General features: G+C 41.6%; 1 protein-coding gene across 1 annotated transcript; it reads right to left on the bottom strand.

Moving 5' to 3' along the window:
• Positions 1–1,692: 1,692 nt before the first annotated feature.
• On the bottom strand, positions 1,693–7,657 carry LOC108719477 (pentraxin fusion protein-like). Its single transcript, XM_018268334.2, has 4 exons — positions 7,616–7,657; positions 6,829–6,902; positions 3,504–3,780; positions 1,693–1,960 (listed from the first exon to the last, which is right to left on the bottom strand). The coding sequence occupies exons 2-4, from the start codon at positions 6,899–6,901 to the stop codon at positions 1,789–1,791; spliced, it is 522 nt and encodes a 173-aa protein (XP_018123823.1). The 5' UTR covers position 6,902; positions 7,616–7,657; the 3' UTR covers positions 1,693–1,788.
• Between the last annotated feature and the right edge of the window lie 3,622 nt (positions 7,658–11,279).

Genomic DNA, 11,279 nt, shown 5'->3' with positions numbered 1-11,279 from the left:
CTCAAATACACTATCAGCTATTGGAATAAGTATTGTTCAGGGAATGAAGAACCACAAAATATTTCTGGCGGCGTATTTCTTTGTCTTTTTCCTATTGCGTCAGAATTTGCTGGGGTGCTCAATTGACCCTGTCAGTCCCATGTTGGACCCACTTGTAGAGATATAGATAGATGAAGTGCAATTGTACCATAGCAACTCCCAGGGTGGTATTTACTAAAACTTGAATATATCTAATTTTTTTTATAAAAACAAAGTCAACCTAACTCCCATCCACAAACGAATATGTCAAAAAATCAACTCAGAAAAGTCATTGCGGGTGAAGTCTTGACAAAATAATGAACCACTCCTGTTTAGACTGCAAGGGTGGAGGGTATCGTGACTTCAAATGTTGTCAAAGTCCTGCCACTCTCCCATGCCCATAGGGGGCCGATTTGCCCCCCAGTGGACCATATTCATTTTACTTCAACTGGAAAATGCAGAAAATATTATTACTAAATCCCTACATTGACTTTTCTTTTCTCGTTGATTCCCAGTCCATGGAGCTTCTGTATCACCCACCTCTATAAGTGCCTCATGCACCACCTATTTTGTCACTCATTCAGTGATGGGGAACCAGGAGGTTTAAGTACATTTAGGTTTGGACTCTTAATATATTTACAGATTCTCAGCGCAATAAGTATTCTTATCAGTAAAAGTAAAAATTCCCCAATATTGTTGCACTAGAGGACACTGGGAGGACTAGAACTGAAACCACACAAGGGCTGGGGGATAGAAAACACATTGCAATAGCTGTCTAATTTGTGGCTTAAACAAGTTTCAGTTGAGACAATACATGTCTGTAGAAACAGTTCTGGGCAATGCCATACAAATATGGAGCAGTCACTCTGTCACTCGTTCCTACCGCCTTCCCTTTGTCCCTTTCGCTCCCTCCCCTCTGTCTCTCTCAACTCCCTCCCTTCTGTCTCCCTCATCTCCCTCCCCTCTGTCATTCGCCTTCCCCTCTGTTGCTCTCTCCTCCCTCCCCTCGGTCCCTCGACCCTCCATCCCCTCTTTTGGGCAACCAACAATATATGGCACTGTGGTACTTTGCGGTATAATCTATCAGTACAATGCCCCCCAAGAAACCTATCGGCACTAGGGGTAATCAGGCAGCTTTGCTTCTGACCCCAGCCCACATCTGCTCTATGAATAGCAAAACTCTTCCTCTGCCAATTGCCTTATAGTCCTTATGGGCCCCTCTTTGTAAAATGCTGAAATAGAAGAACTTCTACTTTGGTCACATTGCCCAATTTTTCCAACTTACTATTTATACAAATACTGTTAGGACTGATTGGTCTTGGAAATGTTTTCATGTCAAAAAAGGTGAATAAGGAATGACTGTGATCATCAGGTTAATTGTTTTCTCTGCTCACAAGGTCTTAATGGAATAATAGAAAGTTATCCGCAGGATTTGAGCTTCACTGATGTTTATAACTGTTTATAGGTCATTACTCAGTATTTAGTTATATTAGTAAGTCTTGTAAATCTTGCCCTCTGTGTTATTAACATATTCCCCCTTATTCTCTGTGTAGGACAACAACGTGCCCCCTACAGAACTCCTTATCACAAACAAACAAAATAGTATTTTTTACTTTCTAATCAGTTTATTTATTGTCATTTAATGCTGAGTAGCCCTAAAAGTACTAGAAAAAAGCAGCACATTTTCACCAACACACCAAACACTACAGATATATTATATTTATTTTCTCTTGATTTCTGCTGGAGACCCCTCACTAATGTAACGTGTGGCTACCAACAAAGCTTTTGTCCTTCATTTTTAGATTCTTCCCCATAAACTTCCACTTCACAGAGTTGGAGATATTCATTCCGCCCGGGAATAACAATGCTCAGATAGCGACCCTCCATCCCGTTACAGCATACAGTGATGGTGGTTTGGGAGATGTTGGTGATGGTGGCACATCTATGGTAACAGGAAACAAAAATGGAAATAGCCAGTAAATAAAGTGATGGCATATGAATATTCTTTATTTTAGCCTTACTTTTTTACTTGTGCCTTAAACCAGAAATCCCCAACCAGTAGCTCTTGAGCAACATGTTTTTCACCAACCCATTGGATGTTGGTCTCAGTGACCTCAAATCAGGTGCTTCTTTTTGAATTTTTTGCTTGAAGGCAAATAAAGTCTCCTTCAGACTCCTCCTCAGTCACAGCCGATATTTGACACCCAAGGGACTTTTTGCATGCTTATGTTGCTCTCCGACTTTTTATTACATTTGAATGTGGCTCACGGGTAGAAAAAGGCAATCAGCAAGAGTCTCAAAGAACACATCACCGCACCAATGTGGGCCTCACACAGTGAGATTTTCAAACCTGGCCAGTAGATACATGGCTCTTTTTTGGCCAGATATCAATTGGACAGGTGCCATACTTACGGATTAAGCCTGAAGATTTCATAGGCCCATGTATGGCTAGCTGTATGCTGAGCAATTCTTACAAAAGCAGCTATAACCTTTGTCTACAGATATAAATATTTATAGAACTTCTCTAGTGGATCCCACATGTGATTTTATTTGTTTCTCAAACCTTTAAGCTACTCCTGTAAACAAGGGGCTACTTCATAACATGTCAGAGTGAAAACAATGGCCACATTTCAAAAGTTTGTTGATTTTTGGAGTCATTTTATAAAATGAAAACCTGGGCAGAGATGCCTCCAACATTTCCACCAGTTCAGGCAGCAGTTTACTTCCCTCTAACTCTAGCGGCAGCTCTATAAGTAGGCAGGAACAATATCAATTTGGATGGAAAGAATAATTATTATTTCACTGCTTCAAAAATGACCTCTTGTTTCTCCCACTCAAAGGATCTTGTGTGCTTTGTCTGTTTCTCAGGTCAAGCTCCTTGGTCCAAGTTTGTCAATCTTGTTACAAGACTCTCTCTTAATAAAGGTTATTTGCCTTTGAATTTGATCTATAAAAATGGAGCAAAGTCTGAATTTGAATAGTGGAGCTGCTTCATTGGAGAACCCTTCTTTAATATAATCCCTCTTTATGCACTTACACAGCCACCCAGTTCCCTTTTTATCCAAAGTGGTAGACCTTGGTCTATTTGTGTCCTCCCTACTGCTGACCAGCATACACCTTATTTGTATTATCTATGTATAGTTACCCAGGAACCTAAATCACCCACATCTTTATCTCCTAAGATATGGGAGAGAATGATAGCTGCTCACCCCGAGAAATTCATCTTCCATCAGGGTTTATTCTACTAATGCACTTTGGTCCTTAACTATGCATGAGGAGCAGTCTGTAGTGTCTTTAAAGCCTCCAGACTGGTGGTTCCCTCTAGTGAGTGTAGGAAATGCAAGAAGGCATTATAGAGGCTAAAGTAAATGCAGAGCTTATGTTAGACACAATTCCTGAATCATTAATGGTTACCTTTCTTTCTAATGATGTCCCTGTGGACAGAGAATACTTAGGGAACACTAATGGATGTATTTAGGACTTACACTTGGTTGTTATTATTTGCCGAGTTTCCAACACGAATCTCAGCTCCTTTCAGCCGGTCACTGCAACAGTCTCCTCTGTTCACTATGACCACAGAACCAACTTTGTAGGAATTCCTCAGATCCACCTGCCACCATGCTCCTTTCTCATATGCAGTAATGGCACAAGGGCGTGTAAATGAATTTGTCTCTTTTATGCCATCAATTGCCTTTTCAGCTGGGTAAAGGGCCGAATAGATGGAGCTTTGCCTGACGGCACCGGATTTTGCCAGATTTTGTGCTAAAAAGAGAAATTAAATTGTTTGGTTCTGAAAATAAATAGTTGAATTTGTGGGGGCAAAGGTTGGGAAGGAAATCCATTCTTTTCACATTCTACGACAAGTGTAAAAAGGCAAAGTGTCAGTAAATATTTGACTTGATTGATCAATAGCAAAGGAGACATTTCTGAAAGACCAGGAAAGCATTTTATTTATCAGGAAATATTATTGTATTTATCTCTTATGTTAGTGACCAAGGGCCAGATTCAATTCAGTGAGAAAAAGTTATCTCATGGTTTATCAAGTGAAAACTCATGGACGAGATTCAATTTGAGGAAAATAAACTTTTCTCCAACATAGAGGGACTTGCACCCATTTGTTTGGAAAAATCCAGTGCGGTGTTGACTAGCTTGTCCTGGTAAATTAGCTGATTGATACCAAATAGTTTGATTTTAGCAATAAGTTGAATGTCTATAAGAGAAATGTATTAAAGTAAAAAATGACAAAAGCATGGAGAATACTAAAACATTATGAACAAAGCAAGAGGAATTAATAATTTATACAGGAGGATTTCAAGACTAATCTAATTTTTCCACTCGTTATAAATATAAAAAGAAAATAGGAATTTAATTTTATCTTATACGGGTATGGACCTCTTATCCAGAATGCTCAGGACCTGGGGTTTTCCAGATAAAGGATCTTTCTGTAATTTGGATCTTCATACCTTAAGTCTACTAGAAAATCATATAAACAATAAATAAACCCAATAGGCTGGTTTTGCCTCCAATAAGGATTAATTATATCTAAGTTGGGATCAAGTTCAAGCGACTGTTTTATTATTACAGGTATGGGACCTGATATCCAGAATGCTCGGGACCTGGGGATTTCTGGATAACGGATCTTTTGGTAATTTGGCTCTCCATACCATAAGTCTACAAGAAAATCATATAAACATGAAATAAAGCCAATAGACTGGTTTTGCCTCCAATAAGGATTAATTATAACTTAGTTGGGATCAAGTACAAGCGACTGTTTTATTATTACACAGAAAAAGGAAATCATTTTTTATCAAATTTGGATTATCTGGATAAAATGGAGTCTATGGGAGACAACCTTTCCATAATTCAGGTGTTTCTGGATAACAGGTTTCTGGATAACGGGTCCATTACCTGTATTTGTAAATTCCTTTTCTCCCAAGTCCAAACATGCCAGTACACGTCTATGGGATATGCCAAGCAATGCCCAAGTAGTGGGAATCATAATAAAACTTTTTCATCAGCTCACTAAATTAATGAACCAACTAAAAAAAAACAAAAGTCTGTGCTATGAAAGCCAAAGGCTTGTGAAGGCAAAAGAAAACCAACTACAAAAAATAAACTGGCACCAAAAAATCAATGGAATCTGCCATTCCCAAAAACAAGACAAATACAGAACTTGGACATTTCAAAAACTGATCTCTGAAGTTGGGACATAGGTAAAAACACGTAATAAAAACTTCTTGTGCCTCAAGCCACCGACACTCCCAGAACTGATACCAGCCATAAAGATTGGGAGAAAGTATCAGTATCACTGTATGGAACCACAAGGGGTGTTGAATAATAAAACTAGGTGAGTCAGAGCTGAACAAATCTCTTATAAAGTCTAGTAAACCTGTGGGAACTCCCTTGACTCATAAAGAAAATATACCTGCAATAAAGAAATATGTTTGAGACTGAAGGTGTAACAATGACAAACATTACAGACAATACCTCCAAGTAATAAACACTTTGCTTTGGCACACAGGAGCTCTAGCTTGCCAAATCCTTGCCTACAGGAGCTGACACTTGCAAAGTATTATGTTTTGGAGAAGCAAATAATGTCAACAAATGTCCTGCCTAGATGTAAATCATAGAGAATCTGCTCCAAGTAGTGATACAATGTGAATACTAAGGCTGTTTAAAACCAGTAGCCAAAAACATGACATATGAACAGTCAAGTACATTGGAATCAGTAAAGGCCGGCACACCCTTGAGTGCGCTTTAGCTGTGTGAATTATTGTGTGTGACCAGGTCTATACAGTATCTGCTTGTATTGGGCCATTGGCCTACTTGTACATGAGTAACTCCCTGCAACTCCTGGTACCTTAGATACTACTCTTTTCATCAAAAGATTCAGATAACCGAACAGTCTATTACAACAAATAACAGTTGACATGAAGAGATTTGGAGGCCCTTTAAGTTCTGTGCACAGAGATTCTCAGCCTGTGGTCTTGTATCTTGGTACCCTAACTGGTCCTCAACTCACCCACTGAAACCTCTGCACAATTGGCTCACACACCTCGGGTTCCTAACCCCACTATTCCTTCTTGTTGGAGCAGAAGCTGCTCACTGCCTTCCCCAATCTTCCTCTTACGCCTAGAGCAACTATGACAAAACTTACTATCCTAAATCCTTTTCTAAATCTTGACCAACCTTGGGCCTTTAACAACTTCTCAGAGAGGTGAGATCCCAGGAAAGACCTTGAGCACATTGTGCTATACCCCTTTATACTTGCTGTCTCCTAGTGGGCAACCCATAACTAAACCAAATTACCTGGACCCAGGAAGGGAGACATAGCTGCCTGGGCGGATCTAAAGGACCACTTTAGGTGTCCAAAAATAGAAAGGGGAAACTGCCTGGAAAAATGTCTGACTCGCAAGGTCCCTACACAAGCTATACACCCACTAAACCTTCAATGGCACAATCCTGACCTATTTACAGGAACACCAGCTCATATACATGTATAACAGCCCTGGTGCAAAGTTTGGTTGGTTCACCATGGGCAAAACACGGGAACACGTGCACAAATCTTAGCCCTATAAACCTTGGCACTAGTGAGGGGACAAACCCAGCAAAGCTTGGCATTTTCAGATCCAGACATTGGGCATTCACACACACTCATCGTGGCACAAAAGGCTGCTCATGCATAACCAGAAGTATGCAGACACTGTAGCACAATGAGACATGCTGCCAGACATGTGGACACTAGTCAAAAACAAGAAACCATATTAAAAAAAAATTAAATGTGAAAGGGAAACAAGAAGAATTGCCTACCTCCTGGCTGGGGGGCACATGACTGTGCCAACCCAGCAGCTGCACACGCCAACAGAACCACCATGCACTTCATTCTATGGGGAGACACCAGAATGTTAATGTCATCTTGTTTGGTGAGTCTGTTCTGACTGTTCACTTTTCATTGATTCTAACTCTTTGTATAAAGTTATGATTTTCTCATTGTACCCCAATGATACCAGTGACACCCAACCCCCCACTATCTTTGCATCTCACTGTCTTCAGAACCCCCCTGTATTTCATATCTGTGGAAAATGCACAGATTCCATAAATATTTATATTTCAGTTTACCTAGTCCCTACACCGTTGTATAGTGTTAAATGACCACAAATTCTGTGTTTGAAATTGTTGGTCGGTGCAGGTTTCTGCTTTCCTTGGGAGAATACCAGCCCACAGGGCAGGGGGTTTGGAGGGCTGATTGTTCAGAGAAGGTCAGCCTAGTCCCTTGTGCAATTCCCATCTCCATTTAGTTCTCTTCCCATTCATGTCACCCCAAGTCATTTCTTGCTATTTTTTCATCCCCTTCTTTATTTCAGCCCATATTCTTTCCCCATTTCTCTGTGTCCATAAATCCCTCAGGAGCAAAACAGGGTTACGCGAGGGGATTCTGCTAATGTATAAGGTCTTATTGTTTCTGGGACACTAAAATGACTCTGACTACAGTTTTATCACTGCATTGCCTCAGTTGTTTTTATGATTTTATCATCAACCCCCTGAGATAAGAAATGACCAGAATAAATGTAATAAATAAGAAATGTAGAGATCTCACCTTGCTGGTGCAAACCTGTTCTCTGTATCTTCTTACCCTGGGCTCAGTTTAAATACCTTCCCTGTCTTACGTAAATAAATGCCCAATGGCTGGTAGTTCCATTTATTTGTTTGCAGAACAGGTTCTGACCTAACCCTTACCATAAACGTGTGTCCCTCCTTACTGTCAGCCTTTGCATGGATAACTGTTGTGACATACCACTGACCTGCATATGCACTTTTTGGGGGAATTGGCGTTTGGTAGGCAGGTAGCGTAGGATTTGGAGCTTAGAGACAGGGACACCAAGGTTTAGGACAAAACACAGGTTTATTAAGCACTGGACATTCCCAACAAAAAGGCAACAGAAAAATGTTCAGGTTACAGTTCAACATCTTCACTGTAGAACATGCAGGGTACAGTTCAGCAAATACACTGCAAAACACTTAGGGTTCCCCCCCCCTTTGGTCGCTTACCATCAAGGGAAACTCTCACCCTCTGGAACTTCAGAGCATTTGGGCTTCACACTCAGCCCTGCTGGCTTACTCTCTTGGGACTCCCAGTCCTTTTCTCTTTCTTTCCCCACAAGGGATTTAGGCTCCAAGCTCTGGAACTCTCTTGCTGGCAGCAAAGCTCCTTCTGGAGAGCCCTGAGTTGTGCTCACACAGCCCTTTTACATTGCCAGGTAGATCCTCTCTCAGCTGACACTTAATTACCTGGCTGAGAGGGGATATTAACCCTACCTGAGCTGAGTATCTCTCTACAACACCTATCTTGTAGTTTAAATGTACTCTTTTCCATGTACTTTCCTGCAAGTCAGTGGTGTTTTCCAAACACCCTGTCAAACTGTATATAGCTCTGCAGTACAATTTTACACTACAGAAAAGTCAACACAGGGAGGGCAAACATTGTGCTAAGTACAATGACACAAAGGTTAAGGGGCCCATTTATTATTGCCCAAGTATTCGTGCTCAGTGTTAGTTTACTAATCATTACTAGTTCTTTATATATGTCCTACAGATAACATTCTGGCTAGTGAATTTACCTCAGGACATTTTCCTTTGACTAATGGAACTAGACAGGGATGCCCATTATCCCCATTAATTAATTTGCCCTTTTAATGAAACCCTTTGAGGAAACCATTAGACAAAATCAACTGATAAATGTTTATACGGAGAATTAGACAATGTCATTATTTGCAGATGATGTTATACTAGCGCTTAACCCAGTTTTATCTCTCCAGGAGTTATTTAAGGTGTTTGGATTGCTGGTAGAGTATTATTTCAGTTAAAGGTTTCGTATAATTTAACTGGTATTATTATTATTAACATGTATTTATATAGCGCCAACATATTGCGTAGCACTGTAAAGTAAATGTGATTATACAACTAAATCACATGAATTATATACTGTATATAGAACATATGGAGTTACATACATCACAATCAATACCGGTACAAAAGGTGAGGAAGGCCCTTGTAAGGGGCCCAAAGGCTCAGCCAGGAGTAGCGGACCTAGGAGGAAGCACCAATCCAATAGTTCGAGGTACAGGCAAGGGTATAGAAAGAGAGTGGTCAAAGTCCAGGCAATAAGGTCGGTTCGGGCAGCAAAGGTTCAGAATACGAAATCAGGCAAAGGTCAATACACAGGATCAGAAATGATAATCACAGGAAGCGCACCCAGGAACTCACGAGGAAGAACCTATAGTAGGGCACAGTCTGCAGTGCTTCAGCATCTTTTATAGGCCTCCTTTGGCGCCAAAACAGACGCAGTGGCATCATGACGCTGGCGTCTTCGCGCTGGCGTCTTTGCGCTGGCGTCTATTCTGACGCTGGCGCTTAGGCGCCGGCGACCAATCCGATGCTGGCGGATATTCTGATGCTGGCATGATGTCACAGAACTGCGAACGCCGCCATCTTGGACTCCGCCATCTTGGGACGCCAGGTAAGAACTCCTTACAGCCCTATGCAGAAAGAGCTTACACTCTAAAGGTAAGGGAGTAATGCACAAGGTGTGGGAGTGGGCAAGATCGAATTAAGTGGGTGAGAAATGTGGTACTGTATGTGGTGTTGCGTTTGGTAGTTAAGCAGAGTGAGGGTAGGCTTCTCGAAAGAAGTGCGTTTTAACAGATTTCTTGAAACAGAAAGGTTGGGAGAAAGTCACACAGACCATGGGAGAGAGTGTTCCAGAGGAGGGGTGCAGCCCTTGCAAAGTCTTGAATGTGAGCATGTGAGGAGGTAATGAGAGAAGAGTTGAGTAGCAGGTCAGTAGAGGAGTGTAGTAAGCGGTTGGGTGAATATGTAGAGATGAGTTCAGAGATGTAGGGTGGGGCAGAGTTATGAAGTGCTTTGAATGTCAGGGTCATTAATTTAAATTTGATTCTGAAAGGTAACGGAAGCCAGTGCAGGGATTGACAGAATGGCGAGGCAGAGGAGGAGCGGTTGCTGAGGTGTATGAGCCTCGCAGCAGTGTTCATTATGGACTGGAGAGCTGACAGTCTCTGGAGAGGAAGGCCAATTAAAAGAGAGTTACAGAAGTCTAGACGTGATATGACGAGTGGGTGAATAAGAATTTTGGCAGCATCTTGGGTGATAAATGATCGTATTTTGTATATGTTCCTTAGGTGGAAGTGACAAGATTTAATAAGTGACTGGATATGAGGAATGAATGACAGGGCAGAATCTAGGATAACCCCAAGGCACTGGGCCTGGGGAGAGGGGGTGATAGTGGAATTGTTAACTATGATGGATACTTCCGGGATGTTACTGGTGTTAGTTGGAGGAAAGAGAACCATTTCAGTTTTAGAGAGGTTTAACTTAAGGTAGTGTTGTGACATCCAGGTAGAGATAGCGGAAAGGCAGGAGGAGACGCGAGTTAGGAGTTCTGGGTTGAGATCAGGAGATGAGAGATAGATCTGAGTATCGTCAGCATAGAGGTGAAAGTGGAAACCATACAAATTTATTAATTTGCAGAGGGAGGAAGTATAGAGGGAAAATAGTAATGGTCCCAGGACAGAGCCTTGAGGAACCCAAACAGAAAGAGGTAGGGGAGAAGATGATACTCAGATGTAGGAGACACTGAAGGAACGATTTATGATGTAAGAAGAAAACCAGGACAGGGCTGTATCACGAAGGCCAAGCGAATGGAGGGACTGGAGGAGGAGAGGGTGATCTACAGTGTCAAATGCGGCTGAGAGATCAAGCAGTATTAGTAGTGAGAAATGATTGTTGGCTTTAGCGGTTAAAAGGTCATTAGTTAGTCAGGTCAGGGCAGTTTCAGTGGAGTGTTGCTTAAAACCAGATTGTAGGGGGTCCAGCAGGTTATTGTCAGAGAGGAATGAGGTTAGTCGGTTGTAGACTAGCCGCTCAAGTAGTTTAGAGATGAAAGGTAGCAGAGAGATAGGTCGGAGGTTGTCAAGATTGGAGGGATCAAGAGAGGGTTTTTTCAGAATGGGGGTGACAAGAGCATGTTTAGGAAACAGTCCAGTTGAGAGAGATAAATTAAATAGGTGAGTTAAGGCTTTGATTAGACAAGGATTGGTATTGAGGAGAAGTTTTGAGGGAATTGGATCAAGCGGGCAGGTGGTAAGGTGAGAAGAGGCCAGAAGCTTTGAGATTCCTCATCAGTGACAGAGGTGAAGGAGCACAGGAGAGACTGGGCAGTGTGGAGGGAGGGTGGTGGAAGTCTA

Source organism: Xenopus laevis, chromosome 6L, assembly GCF_017654675.1.
Source record: "Xenopus laevis strain J_2021 chromosome 6L, Xenopus_laevis_v10.1, whole genome shotgun sequence".
Classification (NCBI taxonomy): domain Eukaryota; kingdom Metazoa; phylum Chordata; class Amphibia; order Anura; family Pipidae; genus Xenopus; species Xenopus laevis.
Note: the sequence above shows the minus strand (reverse complement) of the source record. Positions and strands in the feature narration are given on the sequence as shown.